Source organism: Pseudonaja textilis, chromosome Z, assembly GCF_049901715.1.
Source record: "Pseudonaja textilis isolate UNSWEBS1 chromosome Z, rPseTex1.2, whole genome shotgun sequence".
Taxonomy (NCBI): Eukaryota; Metazoa; Chordata; class Lepidosauria; order Squamata; family Elapidae; genus Pseudonaja; species Pseudonaja textilis.
The window spans coordinates 57,644,236-57,659,945 of NC_142008.1; the positions used below are offsets into that span (position 1 = coordinate 57,644,236).

At 41.3% G+C, this 15,710-nt stretch overlaps 1 protein-coding gene across 8 annotated transcripts in view; it reads left to right on the top strand.

Annotated features, from left to right (window-relative positions):
• Positions 1–15,710, top strand: part of ZDHHC3 (zDHHC palmitoyltransferase 3) — a 138,716-nt gene that overhangs the window by 91,257 nt on the left and 31,749 nt on the right. For all 8 annotated transcript variants that reach the window (XM_087916757.1, XM_087916758.1, XM_087916759.1 and 5 more), the window contains 3 exons: positions 1,101–1,430; positions 5,423–5,547; positions 7,443–7,539. In XM_087916757.1, the coding sequence (XP_087772883.1) occupies positions 1,101–1,430; positions 5,423–5,547; positions 7,443–7,539 (552 nt within the window). The remainder of the gene's footprint in view (positions 1–1,100; positions 1,431–5,422; positions 5,548–7,442; positions 7,540–15,710) is intronic.

A 15,710-nucleotide genomic window follows, 5' to 3' on the forward strand; every position in this document is an offset into this window, starting at 1 on the left:
CACTACATTGCTAGACACTCACTTGTGAGTTTGCAGTGGTAATACTGTTGTATGATTTTTCTTTATGTTAATGTGATAATTATCACCTTTTAAGTCGTGACAACAACAAGAGACACATGAACAATATAAAAAGTGTTTATTAGAAGCATTTGCAAAGGCTTGGCTCTTTCTCCTTTTGGGGAGGAGATAGGAGACATCTTCCATAGAAATCTATGACAGTTATATACATTTTCAGAAGCTCGGCCTTGTTACCATCTCCTCATCCTATTGGCTTATTTCTGGGTGGGGCAAGAGATTTTTTCCCGTAACTTCCATCCCATCTGTTTACTCATTTCCAGTCATCTCCATCCCTTTTGACATAATCTCCATCCTGTTTGGCAGCTGTTACTATTGTCAGCTTTATTAATTTTAGCATGACAGCTGGTCAGTCTGACCTGCCGATTATCTTTTGTGACCTGCCAACTATCTTTAACCAAAATGTGCAAAACAATCTTGTTATTGTAAATACAAAGAACATTCTTACACAATGTCTTACTTAATATTCCAGTAATATTCTGTAAAGTACTTTATGTTACTTGGAGGCCAAAAATGGCATTACCCTGGCTCTATCTAACTCTATCTAACAGGATTACTTCTTACATATCACTTCACAATCTGCTTCACTGAAGTTGATAAGTTTGAGGAAAACTGCTTATTTCATAATGGAATGCATTTGTATTTTTACACTAAACAACACTAAATTTTAACTATAGCTGTGTTGTCAAATTTTTACATTGTCAACCTCCAGAAACTGAATCACTCCATAATTAGAAGAATTACAAATTCTTCTACCATACATGTTTGAACAATATCATGTGCTTGTAGTGTTCCTGGTGAAATTCAAGTTTCATTTAGATTATTCTTCTACTTCAATGTTTATATGATAAAAAGCTAAATGCAAACCAAAATATGTTTTAGATGGGGATTGCTAATATTTTAGCCTTCTTTAACAACACTGTTGCCATCTGCTATATTTCTATCATTGCTTCACTAAACTTTAATCTGAGGTAGAAAGTTTTACTCTTTATTAAGTTATAAAATGGAGAACTTTTCTTTTCCAGATCCAAGAATGGACATTAAAACCTATGATGATTACTCCAGTTCACCGCTTCAGAGATATTGAGAGGAAACCAGAATATCTTCAACCGGACAAGTGTGTCCCACCTTCCAGCCACAGTTCCTCAGGAACAATGTGGTTTATTCGAGATGGTTGTGGTATTGCCTGTGCAGTTATCACTTGGCTCCTGGTATTTTATGCTGACTTTGTAGTCATCCTCGTAATGCTGCTTCCATCAAGAGACTATATTTATAGTGTAATCAATGGAATAGTTTTCAATACGTTGGCATTCCTGGCTCTGGCTTCACATTTGAGAGCAATGTTAACAGATCCAGTAAGTTTATTACTTTAAGAACGTTTCAAACTAATGTAAAGGCTCAGAAAAAAGAGCTACAAGAATATTCACAAAAGCACATTAATGGATGTAACAATAAACTTAGAAGAGAAACATTAAGAAGGGATTTGGCAATACAATTTAAATTTCTAAAAGAAATCTAAACAGAAGTAGAGTATACTGCTGCAAGTAGCGAAATTAGGCTTTTGTTATAGGGAGAGAGATTTAAATGGAATGTTAAAAAGTAATATATAAAGGCAGCTTTTAATGAAATATTTTTTTTCCTCTGGATATGTTTAAGAAAGGCTGTCAGGAATGCCTTAATTTGGATTCCTCCAGGTATTTGGGATTTAGATTCAGTAACTTAAATGACCATTCCAGCTCATTAAGTTAGGAACATGTGACTCAGTTGCCTTTTCTTTTGGTTGCTTTGTACCAAAAAAATTATAGAATGTGTAGAGAATATAAACTCTATAACTCTTGGTTTAATAGTATCATTTCTTAAAAACACACCTTTTATTTTTTTGTCTTTAATCATTACTTTAAATATGCATTGTAGACTATTACATAAGAAATTGTTAGGATCCTCAAACAGCACAATATGGATCCATTTTTTTCTTTGGGTTTTTTTTTCCTTTGGTTTTTGGGGAAAAAAATACACAGATGAAGATTTGTATAGGAGTCCTTTTTTCTTATCTGTTTCAATACATGTAATATTGACAGCATACCATGACATGAAAAGCTGGAAAAACCTGTTTTATGTGCTTGTCTTTTTAAATAATTATATTGTATTTTGAATGAAAAATGCTTTTTCATCTTGAGTAGAGAATAATAGTTATACATCTATAATCACCCTCCAAACAACAATTTCCACTAGTCTCTGCCAGCAGAGAAACTTGCTATAATGACTGGGGATGATGGGAACCAAAATGCACATACCAAGCAATGGTAAAATTTTATCCAAATACATTTTAAAACACTTAAATAACAGGCATTGAGTTCTTCACAGCGTGGATGTGAATCTTATTAAAAACAAAAAGCAGAATTGAGTTTTAAAATCAATTTTGAATTTCATGTTTACAGCAAATTGAATTTTCCCTTGAATAATGCTGTTTTATAGTTTGAGCACCCTCGTCTCTAATAGAAATTAAATTGAAAATGAATGAATTTAGTGAAAATATTTTCCTTTTTGTGAAAATATTTCTAGGCACTTACCTTTATAACTGTAGATACAAAGAGATGCAGCTTAGGAGTGCTCCTATATCTATCTATTTGTTGGCAGTTCCTTAAAGCACTTCAGTCTTTTCATAGGATTTGTATTCTGGCCTCTGCAGCTGACCACAGGAAAAGACATGCTAGTTTAAGGGCTGTCGAAAGGTGCTTCAGGTAGTCCTTGATTAATGATGGGAATTGGGACGGGCAATTCTGTTGCTAAGCAGTGCAATCATAAAGTTAATGTCATGTGACTGTAGTGACTTACAGTGGCAGTTGCAGCAATTTTAGTTGTTACTATGCAAATCTCACATGTAGCAATGTCCTGTGGTGATGCCTGCCATTTGAGACCTCCTGCTGGTTTCCCCAGCGACTGCTTCTTGGAAGTGAAGGTTGCAAATGGTTAACATATAATGCAGAATGCTTTGCCTATCAAAATTGCACACCAATTTTCAAGTGCCCAAATAGTAATCATATGACCTCAGGGACACTGACAGTCACACTGTGTCATATTTGAACAGACACTGAGGACCACTTGTATTTGCATGTATTTTGTATTTTCTTATAATAAAGATTTCAGTTATTCTTAGGTAATGAAATCTGTTATAATTATGTGTGTGTTTAAACTCACAAAAATATATTGAAGTTAGTTACAGCCAAATTAAAATGACATGAAGCTGGAAGATATGTTGCCATATTTAGACAAATGCAGCTAATTTTTTTTTACAGTGAATTTTCTCATTTTTGCACCTGCACAAAGTAGCTCCTTGTGGAAAAAATGAAATATCTCAATTGGTTGTTAGAGTGCAACTTGAATATAGCTTCATAACTACAGTTAGAAGAGAATATTTGTAACTCAGGTTGAACGGTTGGGTCTTTGATGCGCTCTGAACTTGATGGTTTTCTTGCAGATGTTTTATTACCAAATTAAATAACATCATCAGTACTTGCATCAAACTCAGGGAGCAGCATGGACTCCACAGCTTAATAACTCTCAAATAGCTTTTAATGAGATTTGTACTATTATAGAAATCATATTTGGCATGATTAGATTTTCCACAAGTCTTAAAAAGGGAATAGGTACCTAGTGTTTTCCAATTGTATTTGCTATAATTCCCTTATGCTAAGGGGCCACTAAAATTAATTGGAAACATCAGTAGAACATGAGTTCATTGGATGAATCAAAAGCTGCAATTGGTAGTTGGGTTCACCTCAATAGTGCTGACTTAAAACAGAAACTGGGCCTCTAATTCCAGTTTTACTGGTTCTCTTTGAATTCTCTTAAGAATAGTTGCAGAAAAAATGCTTGAAAGCACACATATATTTATTTGTTCCTTATAGTAATTATCTGTTTTCTGGTGATTTTCCTTTGATTAAATATGTTGGGCACAGCATATATTTGTAGAAAGTTGTTTTCTGGTACTGTACTTCAGACTAAATATTTCAACCATTATAGGAGTTTGCTTGAACTCATGAGGACTACATATTCCTCTGAATCTCTTGTGTTACTATGAGGATGGTTGCTGGACTAGTAATGTTTACTGGAACTTATACAATCATAAATGACATTTAATTTTTTTATTCATTATAAATCCCTTATAATGTTTCCATATTAACAAGATAGAAAAATCATGCTTTACTTAATTGCATATGGGCTTATATTGCATATGGGCTTCTATAGCAAGAAAGCTTGTCATAAAATTTATATTTATAATCCTATCATATGAACTTCTGTTTTCTTGTCATATTTACCATGTGTAAAATGAATGGTATTGAAATCTTCAGGTGGTAATATATTCTGTAAATACCTACAGTTTCTCAATGATCTCATTATTTTCATTGCAGAATATCCACCTCTACCTTAATCTCTGAGATCCTTCCCTTTATTCTCTCAGCCTCTTCCATTATTGTCAGGAAAAGCTTTAGCCATTTTTTTTTCTTATGTTTCTCTTCCCAAATTCCTTAACCCAAAATAACTGTATCGTGGTCTACATTTAGAACAAAACTGATCTGATTCATATCTGTGTATCTACACCGAACATATTTCTGGCTAGCATTCTAGACATGGAATGCTTGCATGCATAGGTAATCCTCATATTAGGACAGTAATTGGGACTGGAATTACTATCACTAAGCCACATGTTCATAAACTATTATGTCATTTGATTGCACATTTTAGCTTCAGATTCAAAGGGCTAGCCCCATGATGGCGAACCTATGGCATGCGAGCTCCAGCCAAACTAACCTGCACTGCGCATGCATGCGCCTCCCAGCTGATTTTCGGCCCATTTGAGGCTGTTTTCATCCATCCAGAGGCTCAAGGAAAGCCTCTGCCGGAAGTGCCGAAACTGGCCCGTTTTCTGAAAATGGCCTCCTCCAGGTTCCAGAGGCCCTCCAGAGGCTGAAAACAAGCACTTCCTGTATTTCCAGAAGGCCCATTTTTCGGCCTCCAGAGGCTGCAGAGGCTTCCCTTGAGTCTCTGGGAGGGCAAGAACGGCCTCAAACGGGCCAAAAATCAACTGAGATGCGCAGTGCAGGTATGGGGGTGTGGTGGGGGTGTTACGCATGCATGCTCGGGGGGGGCACATTGCATTGTGGGTTTCCAGGACATGCTATTGTGCATATGTACGCTATTGGTACACCGCAGCAAAAAGGTTCACCATCACTGGGCTATACCTTTGTAACATGCATTGTCATTAAGCTTTCCTAAATTCTATAATAGGGCCCCCAGAGTGTTCTGATTGTGACCCAGTGTTCTTGCACTGTTTATTTTCACTTAGGGTGCAGTGCCCAAGGGTAATGCCACAAAAGAATTCATAGAGAGCTTACAGCTGAAGCCAGGACAAGTAGTTTATAAGTGCCCAAAATGCTGTAGTATCAAACCGGACAGAGCACATCACTGCAGGTAATTATAATACATCATCATCATGATCTATTTATGTTACTATTGTATTTTTCGCACTATAAGACGCACCTGACCATAAGACACAGCTAGGTTTAGAGGTGGAAAACAAGAAAAAAAATCAGGCAGAGCCTGAGAGGACCATATATATCCTCTCATGTGCCAGCTTTGTCTATTGACTCCTGCACTGCGGAAAAGAGACAGAAGAGGCGGGCAATGACAAAGACAGAAGAGGTGGGGTTCAGTACTGTAAAAGGATCCCGCCACTGCAGCCTGGCTGCTATTCACTAAAGGACCGGCACTGACATGCAGACATTTCCACCCACTTTTAGCTGGGGGGAGGTGCATCTTTTGGAGCAAAAACTATGGTAAATTGAGGCATCAGCATTAATCTAGCATGTGAATCACTCATCTATTAGTATGATTTTAGCACATTTCTACATTTTTATTTGTTTTAATTGTGTTGCAAAACTCAGTATAATTCAGAACTGAATTTTGTAACATCTTTAAACTTACTGCTTAAAAAAGCAGGTTTGTATACCTATTAATCTGTAATGTGTTAATTTATTCATTTTGAGTTATGTGGTAGTTTAGACTTGTTTCCACTGATAGATCCACACATCTGGAAAAATACTTTCCTGGTATGTGTTTGCTTGTGTGTGTGCGCACATGTACACATAAACACAAACACACACAAGGGCAGTATTTTATGGATGTGTGGATATCTATTCCCTTCCTCTGAAGATATCTGTGGGCCTAGCATTCTGTCCAAGCCCTCAAAGTCTTCTGGTAGCAGGAAAATCACAAAAATATGGACACCTGCAAGGGAAGACCATTTTCCATTTTCTATGATGTACAAACCAGTCCCATCAGGTGGGCTTTTATGAGGCATTGGTGGAAATGGTACAGTCTCATACTATATACATGATCCTGCTTTTTATTCGTATGTTTATTTCCTCTATAAATAACACAGCTGGAAGACAGCTTGGATATGCATGAAGGCTTTAAAATGATCTATGGATTTTTTCAGTAGTGAGTTTATTATACTTGTCTTAGTTCTCATGTATGAAGTGTTGTCTTCAAGACTTCAAAAAAACTTTTTCTGATCAGAAGCCGGAATTGTATAGTGGTGACTGACCAGGCTTTATATAATTGTAAATCATTTCACACCTATATCTGATCTTAGTTGATAGTTGTATACCGTATTAGTGGATTGTCCCTTGTGTCAAATCATAAAACATCTGCTCTCAAAAGTTATAAAAAGAGGTCTCATGGCGAGGGGGAATGAACACGGTGAGGGGGATTGAACACCGGCGTGAAAAGAACATGCAGAAGTTAGTGGAACACCTTCCCCCACATTTGCTCTGATAGATATTTAAAGTATGAAAGGAAAGGTAGTATAGAGTTTTGATCCCGAGTAACATGTATGCTCATACAGAAGCAGAAATAGGATTAAAATGCACTCCATAGCACCAGTATACACAGGACAGAAGGTGAATGCATGTAGTCAGTGAAAAAAGTTAATCTGCTAATTAGCATGGAGTTTATTGTGAATTGCATTTCAAAAATGCTGAAAATTTTCAAATCCCCCCCCCCCACTAACTAGTATTTAAGTTACATTTAATAACTGAAAACTTAACTGAAATAAGTAAAAATGAAATAAAAACTAGAACCTCTAAAACAATTAGAGATTTGCAGCAAAGTTTGCCATTTATAATGCTCCAAATCTAATATTTACTTCTACTTTAAATGACTGTGAATCTAAGAAAGTATGAAAAGTCATTGTAGATTTTGACAAAGTGAAAATATTTATTCCACAGTTTGGTATCTATAGAAGACCAGTTTCTCAATGTAGTTGGGATTATATTTTAATTTGTGGTGTTTTTATTTCCTTTTAGTGTTTGCAAGAGATGTATACGGAAAATGGATCACCACTGCCCATGGGTTAATAACTGTGTAGGAGAGAACAACCAGAAATACTTTGTACTGTTTACTGTAAGTAACACTGTGTGAGTGATCTGTGTAACTATTGAAATTGGCCCTGAAACTTCAAGTAGATCTTGCTCAATTTTTCTCCAGTTAGCTGCTCCGAGCATCCAGCAGTGGGAGGTGCTTAGACTTAGCTTGGATAGGCTGGGCTTGATTGATAGGACGCTCCTCCTCCTCCACATACTCCTCCTTAATTTCCCCCAGTTTTTAGCTCAGCCTTCGTAAGGTAGGCAGCTTGGTTTTTTCCTTGGCCAGACTAGGAGAAATTAAACAGGTTTGAATTACAGTTTAAACTTTATTTCTAAATCTATTTCAAAAGAAACATTACTTTGACGGCAAATTGGCAAAGTCTGCCATCTGAACACAATTCGGCTCCCCAGGGAGCTCTCAGTCGCTTCCGTGATAATCGGAAGCATTCACATCCACTTTGTTGAGGTAATTCCTTGTTAGGAGAATGAGCGCATACAGGGAGATGTATTGAGAGTGGTGAAGAATAATACACAAACAGCACACAGATACACTGAACAGCAAATGTAGGTTTTTACTTCCAATAAACTTTTAAGCACAGTCCAAGATAAGCAGTCCAAGTCATTCACAGGTAAAGCAGTCAGTGTTCAGTTCAGGGATAATCCAAATATCAAAGCCCAGTATCAACAACAGTTCAGTAACAGACTTACATCAACGATCAGTAACAGTCATTAGGAGGAATGGCAACTCTCTCCAACAGAAGGAATAGAAAGACTCACTGAGACTTTCTGAGACACTCTTCAACAACCCAGGTTTCTGGCTCCATCTTATGGCTGTTTGCGGAACCACACCCAATTACAGTTTTAGCATTTTCTTAAAGACATAGTATTAAAATGTCTATCCTGGTTTATATATTTCCAACCCAAATAACTGTTAGGTGACTTACATTCCTAACACACTTGCCATCGCGAAGGCACTTAGATCAGCTTGACATCATGAAGCCCTGCCGCTGAGCCACTTTAGAAGACGAGCGGCAAGTTTTAAACTGTCACGGCTTTTCTTTGATTCCCCAAACAGAACACCTAAAGGGAGGGGGCTTCTGAGCTCGCATTCTCCTTTTATTGCCTCTAATTACTAGTGTTGCATCGGCTTGTGGAAAGGGCTGACGGTTGCTGCTGATTTTTGGCACCTAAAATAACCGCCGGCACCATTTTTTGCACAGAAATCCGATTGAGATAGCTATTTCTAATTGATCTGTTGAGAGGCCATTTCCCCTCACAGGGCTCTTTCTCAAGGGTTCAGGGGACAAATTATTCTGCTTTTTGACCTCTTTCTGAGGTTTATTATCAGAGACTAAGCTCACAGAGGTTAGCAGCACAGCAACAGCTAGCACCAAGGCCAGTGTCCGCCTGTGCAGGAAGCTGTTGAGGGCCAGTGATAACAGGATCACTTATGTTTAAATTCAGGCCCTGAAAGGTGTTCTCAAATTGCTTATAACAATTTGGCTGCTAAATTTCAGACATTAGATTATCTGACTGGTGACAGCATATGTAGATGATATCTGTGCACAGATATAATTGAAATATATATAAATGTAATAAGGATATCTTGAAAATAATAATAATAATAATAATAATAATAATAATAATAATAATAATAATAATAATAATAATAATAATAGGATTAAAAAGGGGAACAAATATTAAGAGGGTTCCCTGCCTCTGATTAGAGCAGGTCCCTGGTCTAGTCAACGGTCCATACATACCACATACAAATATATATTTTTTCACATAACACATAACATATATATACGTATATAGCCTCATAGGCTTAGGTCAAAGGTTGCAGTGTCAAGCAAAAATAACATCAGAGTGCCATCCAAGCCATCATCATGAGCCCAAAATAAAACGAAATATTCTGGGGAGAACTCTAAGTCCTCAGAAAAGGATGCCAAGAGATGCCAAAAGGCAGTAGAAGAGCATATTAAAAAATGCACGAGGGAGACTGAACAGAGGTCTCAGTCCTCTTCCCCAGCCAGGTCGGTTCCAGTTCTAGACTCCTTGCCACCATCCCTGGATCTGTCAATGCCAACCAGGAAGGCCTCAGCTGGACCAGTTCAATCCAGGCCTTCAACATCGCTACTGGTCAGGCGGGCCCCAGAGGCAACTTTACCCCAGCAGCAGCAAGACTAGGCCAAGATGACCTCCTCCCAGAGGATGTCCCAGAAAAAATGAAGGCCTGGATAGAGATGGTGATCAGAAGAGGCATCACCGCTGGGGTACAACAGATGACGATGGCCAGGCAGCCTCCATCTTCTGTATTTGACTCACATTTAATCCAGTCGTTATGCAGAATGGACCTTCATTATCAGCAGGTGCCTCCCCCAGAGGAGTTTATATGATTCAACGTACACATTCACACTATGTACAGGATGAGGGAAAACAAGAGGACCCTTGGGGAAGGGTCTATACACGACAGTGACCAGGTCCTGTCAGAGATGGATGCTCTGGAAAGAGGCATGTCAGATGATGAAGGCATTAAGCCAGTCCAACCAGTCTTTACGGGCCTGTTCCACCCTCAACTTTTCAAATCTCTGTTATTCAAGGCAAAAACTACTGCTCGCCTTGATATCCCCTCCCACTCGGTCCAACAATCTGTAGTACAAGGGGAATCAGAAGATTTGATTTTCTCCCAACCAATAACGGAAGAGGACATCATACCTGTTCCGCAGATGTTCTTGGACCTTGTCCAGAAGCAATGGGCCTCTTTGCAGGGTAGATCTTCTCTCAGATGGCTCCGTCATCTGAGGGAAACCATTCCAAATTCCAACATCAGGGCACACCAAGACATAGCCAAACTAATAGCAGCCGCAGAATTCTCTGCAGACGCTACATTCAATTCTGTCAAATTCTCTGCTTGAGCCATAGCATCTCAGGTCACAGCTCGCCGGTTGCTATGGCTCGGACATTGGAAGCAGATATTAAACACAAATGGAAGCTTGCCTCTTCCCCAATATCGGGAGACAAATTGTTTGGTGCGGCTTTGGGCCCGCTTCTGAGACTGAAGCAAGAAAAAGATCCTCCCCTCTCTTTTTCGTAGATCAGAAAACAGACCTTCCCAGCCCTTTAGGAGGGGTTCCTTTCGTCCCTTCTACCAGGGACAATACTCTTCAAGATTCCAGAGTTTCTGGATTCAAGAACAACCAACAGCCTGACAGATCTGACCTTGGAGATAGATACCAGAGGGGAGGGCAAGGTAAAAGACCTTTCTGTGGGGCAGGAAATAGAGGTTTCTGATGCCCAAAATAGGCTCAAGGACTGTGCCCCTATTGGCGGAAGACTAAAACTTTTTGCAAACAGATGGCTTTCCTCTACCTCTGATTCCTGGGTTAGAGATACCATCAGACTTAGCCTGGCTCTGGAATTTCAATCCACTCCCCTGAACTTTTGCATGACATGCCCTTTACCCAGGAATCCTGTTAAAAGGAACCTGATGGAAACAGCTATCAAACATTTATTGGAGATCCGGGCAATCTGACCTGTGGCACCGGATCAGCAAGGGCAAGGTTTTTATTCGCTACTGTTTCTAGTTCCAAAAGTTCGGGGGAATGGAGGGCAATTTTGGATTTAAAATGACTCAATCGTTCCCTGGTGTATCGGAGGTTTAAGATGAGTACACTGCAATCCATTTTACTCAGTATAAGAAAGGGCGATGTTTTAACATCCATTGATTTAACAGAGGCCTATTTGCACATCCCAATTAGACCATCACACAGGAAATTTTTTAGATTTTGAATACGTTGCCCTACCTTTCGGGTCATCTGCCCCGAGGACATTTTCAAAGGTGTTGGCAGCTCTGGCCGTCCACCTCAGAAGTATACCTGCAGTGTTACTTAGATATTTTGTTATTATCATAATCACAAAGACAAGCTGAAATAGACACTCAAATCATCTTACAAATCCTCCAACATCATGGTTTTTCCATTAACTGGGCAAAGAGTAATCTGTCTCTGTCAACTAGTTTGAATCACCTGGGCACTATTACAGATACAGTTTAAGGAAAAGTTTTTCTATCCCCAGAAAGATTAGAGAGCATTAGAAAATTATCTCAGGAAATTAGAACCCTTAAGCATGTTCCTCTTGCCAACTTATCTACATTATTGGGGAAAATGATATCATGTATTTCTATCATCCCATGGGCTCGGTTCCACACTAGAAACCTCCAATGGTACCTACTTCCGTACCAACGGTTGGGAAGAGGCAACTCCAAGGCCCGCGTCATCGTGCCACTAAAGGTTCTGATATCCTTGCACTGGTGGACCGTTCTGAACATCAACAAGGGTTGTCCCTTCAAAGAACCCCACAGACTCACCATCACTACAGATGCTAGCCTGTTTGGATGGGAAGCTTACTTCCAGTCCCTCACAGTTCAGGGGTGTTGGTCGGCAACAGAACGGTTGCTCAGTATAAACTGATTGGAACTCAGAGCAGTCCACCTGGCTCTTCAAAGTTTCCTTCCACATATTTGGGCAAAGAACAACCTCATACTTACCAACAACATCATGACAAAGGCCCATATAAACAGGCAAGGGGGTACTCACTCGAGACAACTCATGAGGGAAGCGGAGAGACTGTGCCTTTGTGCAGAAAAGAACTTGATCTCCATCAGAGCAGAGCACATCTCGGGCTTGTCAAACAGGCAGACTGGCTGACCAGGGGCACAGTCAACCAGTCAGAGTGGTGCCTGCACCCGAGTTTGTTTCAGGAAGCAGTAGAGATTCAGGCAGCCGGTCATAGATCTATTTGCTTCTCCTCTGAACTCACAGCTTTCAATGTTCATCTCAAGGTACCCAGCTGAAGGGGTGTAGAATATCAATGCTCTCTATTGTTGGTGGCCCCCAGAACTTCTGTATGCTTTCCCTCCTCTTCCAGTGATTCCCGGGGTGATCCAAAAACTGTTGGAAGAAAAAGCGGAGCTGTTGTTGGTGGCACCATACTGGCCTAGGAGGCCATGGTTTGTGGACCTTAGGGATCTGTCAACAGAAGGTCCTTGGAGGATTCCCCTGCAAAGAGTCTCGCTCACCCAGGGTCCAATTCCACACCCGGATCCTCAATGGCTTCACCTAGCTGTATGGAGGTTGAGCGGAGACATCTGAGAAGTGAAAATCTCTTGCACAGAGTAAACAGCACGATCCAAGCGGCCCGATGCCCTTCAACAAACTGCACGTATAATGCCACATGGAACATTTTTCTATAAATGGTGCATTAAATCCAACATTGATCCTTTCTCTCCGTCAGTGGCACAACTTTTGGACTTTCTTCAAGGGGGTCTTGACAAGGGTCTCTCACTGAACACCTTGAGACGACAGGTGTCAGCTCTGGCCTTGGTTGTGACATGGTAAGGTCTGAGATCTATCTCACACCACTCACGCATACGGAATTTTCTTTGGGGTGCCACGAATTTATGCCCTCCAGTGGTGCACCACTACCCGACCTGGGACCTTAACAAGGTCCTCACAGCTCTTACAAGGGCTTCTTTCGAACTACTAAAAACCACTAGTCTCCACTTTCTCACTTACAAGGTGGTTTTCCTGGTAGCAATAACATCAGCACAATATATCTCAGAACTAGCAGCCTTATCAGCCTGACAAGATCTCTGCATTTTTCATTCTGACAGAGTGGTTCTTTGTCCAGACCCGACATTCATTCCAAAAATTAATTTGGCCTTTCACAGGGCACAAGAACTGGTCCTCCTGAACTTTTGTCCGAGACCGTCTCAGGGGCTAGAGCGTCAATGGCATCGAGTAGATATCAGGAGGGCTCTCCATATATATGTACTTACACCGAACTGCACCCTTCAGGAAGACTGAGGCTCTCTTCATTTCCTTTCAGCCAACCACTTAGGGACATGAGGTATCACCTTCAACTATAGGCAGGTGGTTGAAAGTGTACGAGACTCAATCACTACCAGTGCCCAGTGACATAACAGTGCATTCAACCAGGAGCACTGCAACTTCAGCAGCTTGGGCCGCACAAGCACCAATACCAGAAATTTGTTGTGTGGCAACATGGGCTTCCCCGTCGCCTTTCATTAAATATTACGAAATTGATGTATTTCCCTCAGCTGAGGCTTCCTTTGGTAGGAGAGTTTTGCAACGGGTCCACAGGGACCATGAGGGGACTCCACTCCAGACGGAGACCCCCGCATAGGACAAGCCAAGCTCTGGTATGTCCCACTGCTGGATGCTCATAGCAGCTCATTGGAGAAAGGGCGTTGATACTTACCTGATATGCTCATTCTCTGTGAGCTGCGACGAGCATCCAGACCCACCCAATTTCCATCTGGTGGTTTCCTGGTCCAGCTAATGACTACGAAAAAAACAAGGTGAGGGTTACATCTCTTCATCTTCGCAAAAACTGGGGGATGCTAAGGAGGAGTACGTTGAGGAGGAACATCCAATCAATCAAGCCCAGCCTATCTGAGCTAAGTCTAAGCATCTCCTACTGCTGGATGCTTGTCACAGCTCACAGAGAATGGGTGTATCAGGTAAGCAAAATACTCTTTTTGACACTTCCTCCAAAACTAATCAAAAGGAGATACCTATGAGATGATGCTTGAAGATGCTTGAAGCAAGTTAAAAAATAGTCGCCCAGTGAAGTATGGCTTCTCAAAGTGTATTACTGCACTTTAAATCATAAGTTCTAATTCTAGCCATTTCATTTGCTTAATATTGTATCATATTCCATCACCAAAGTAGTCTGATTCCCTGTTTAACAAATAAAAGTAAATGAGAGAGAGCATGAATTGGAGGACAAAGTTTTGTTTTGCCCCAGTGCATGCACAAGGGGTGGCGAGTGCAGGACCGACTGTGTCCAGCAGCAGCTGCAGCCCAATGGCCCCTTGGCACACTCAGGCTATGCAGCCTGTGCAGTGCAGGTGAGTTGTTTACCTATCAAAGCAGCAGAGGGAGGCAAGTGATCCAGATACACAGCGCGGGAAAGCTGAGAGTGCATGGCTGCACTGGCAGCAGACAGGCAGAGGTGCCAGGGGCAGGCAGGGGATTCTGCATCATGAGGGCCACAGGGAACCCAAGAGATGTGATGACAAGCTTCCTGCAGCTTCCTGCCCACTCTGTCTCACCATCTCTTGGCTTGCCTGTGGCCTGTGTGGCATGTCGGGATCGCCTGTCTTCCCTCCTTGCACCTCTACCTTTGTCTGCTGCTAGTGCCGCCATGCAAAGACGAGTCTCCCACAAGTGGCCCACTCTTGCCCACTGACTAGGCATTTCCGCCACCTGCGTGTTGCATCTGGATCAAATGCCTTCCCCATCTCTGCTTCTTTGTGCTGCTTGGACAGATAATCAACTCACCTGTGTTGCATGAGCTGCATCTGCTGCTGGACACTGTCAGCCCCCACACTGTTGTGGACTGTTGGCCACCGGCCCTCCAGCAGCCAAATCAGAGGAGGAGGAGTGCTGTTGTGGCTTGTTGGCCACTGGCCCCTCCAGCATCAAGGCAACCTGAGAGCTCTGAGGTGGAACAGGGAATGGAGCTGGCAGAGAGAGAGAGACTGAGATGGAGCCTGGACCATCTGTCAGCCCTCAGATGGAGAGTCAACAGCCCCCAGATCTAGAAGTGGCTGATGAGGAAGAGGAGGAACAGCTGGGTCCAGTGCCTGATGTGCAGAAGGCAGAGGAGAGGAGAACAGTGGAAATCCATGGACCAATCCTTGAGAAGAAAGAGCTACTGCTGTTAGTGAAGCTCCATCCTAGCTCTGGGGATAAAAGGCAGGGCAGAGATGAACAGATGTGGCAGACAACTATTCATTTTCCATCCGGACTTGTGAGAAAGAAACTTTTTGCTGAGTTGACTAGGCATTACTAATAAAGGAGTCTTTGGGTTAACTTCAGAGGGTTTGTTATGTTTGGGGAGCTGAGTCAGAACACTTGCCCTCACCACCTGCAGTTGCTGCCCACGCCCACCCCACACACCCCAGCTGATGACAACTTTAATTGGGCTTATGGGGGGGGTAAGGCTTATATTAGGAGCATGCTAAAAATCAGGCTAGGGCTTATTTTCTGGTTAGGCCTTATTTTCAGGGAAATACTACAGACAGTATTCAGACCCCTTTCACTTTTGACAATTTTGGCTTTGTGAATGTCCTAGACCAGGGGTGTCAAACTCAAGGCCCAGGGGAACTTGAGAAGATTG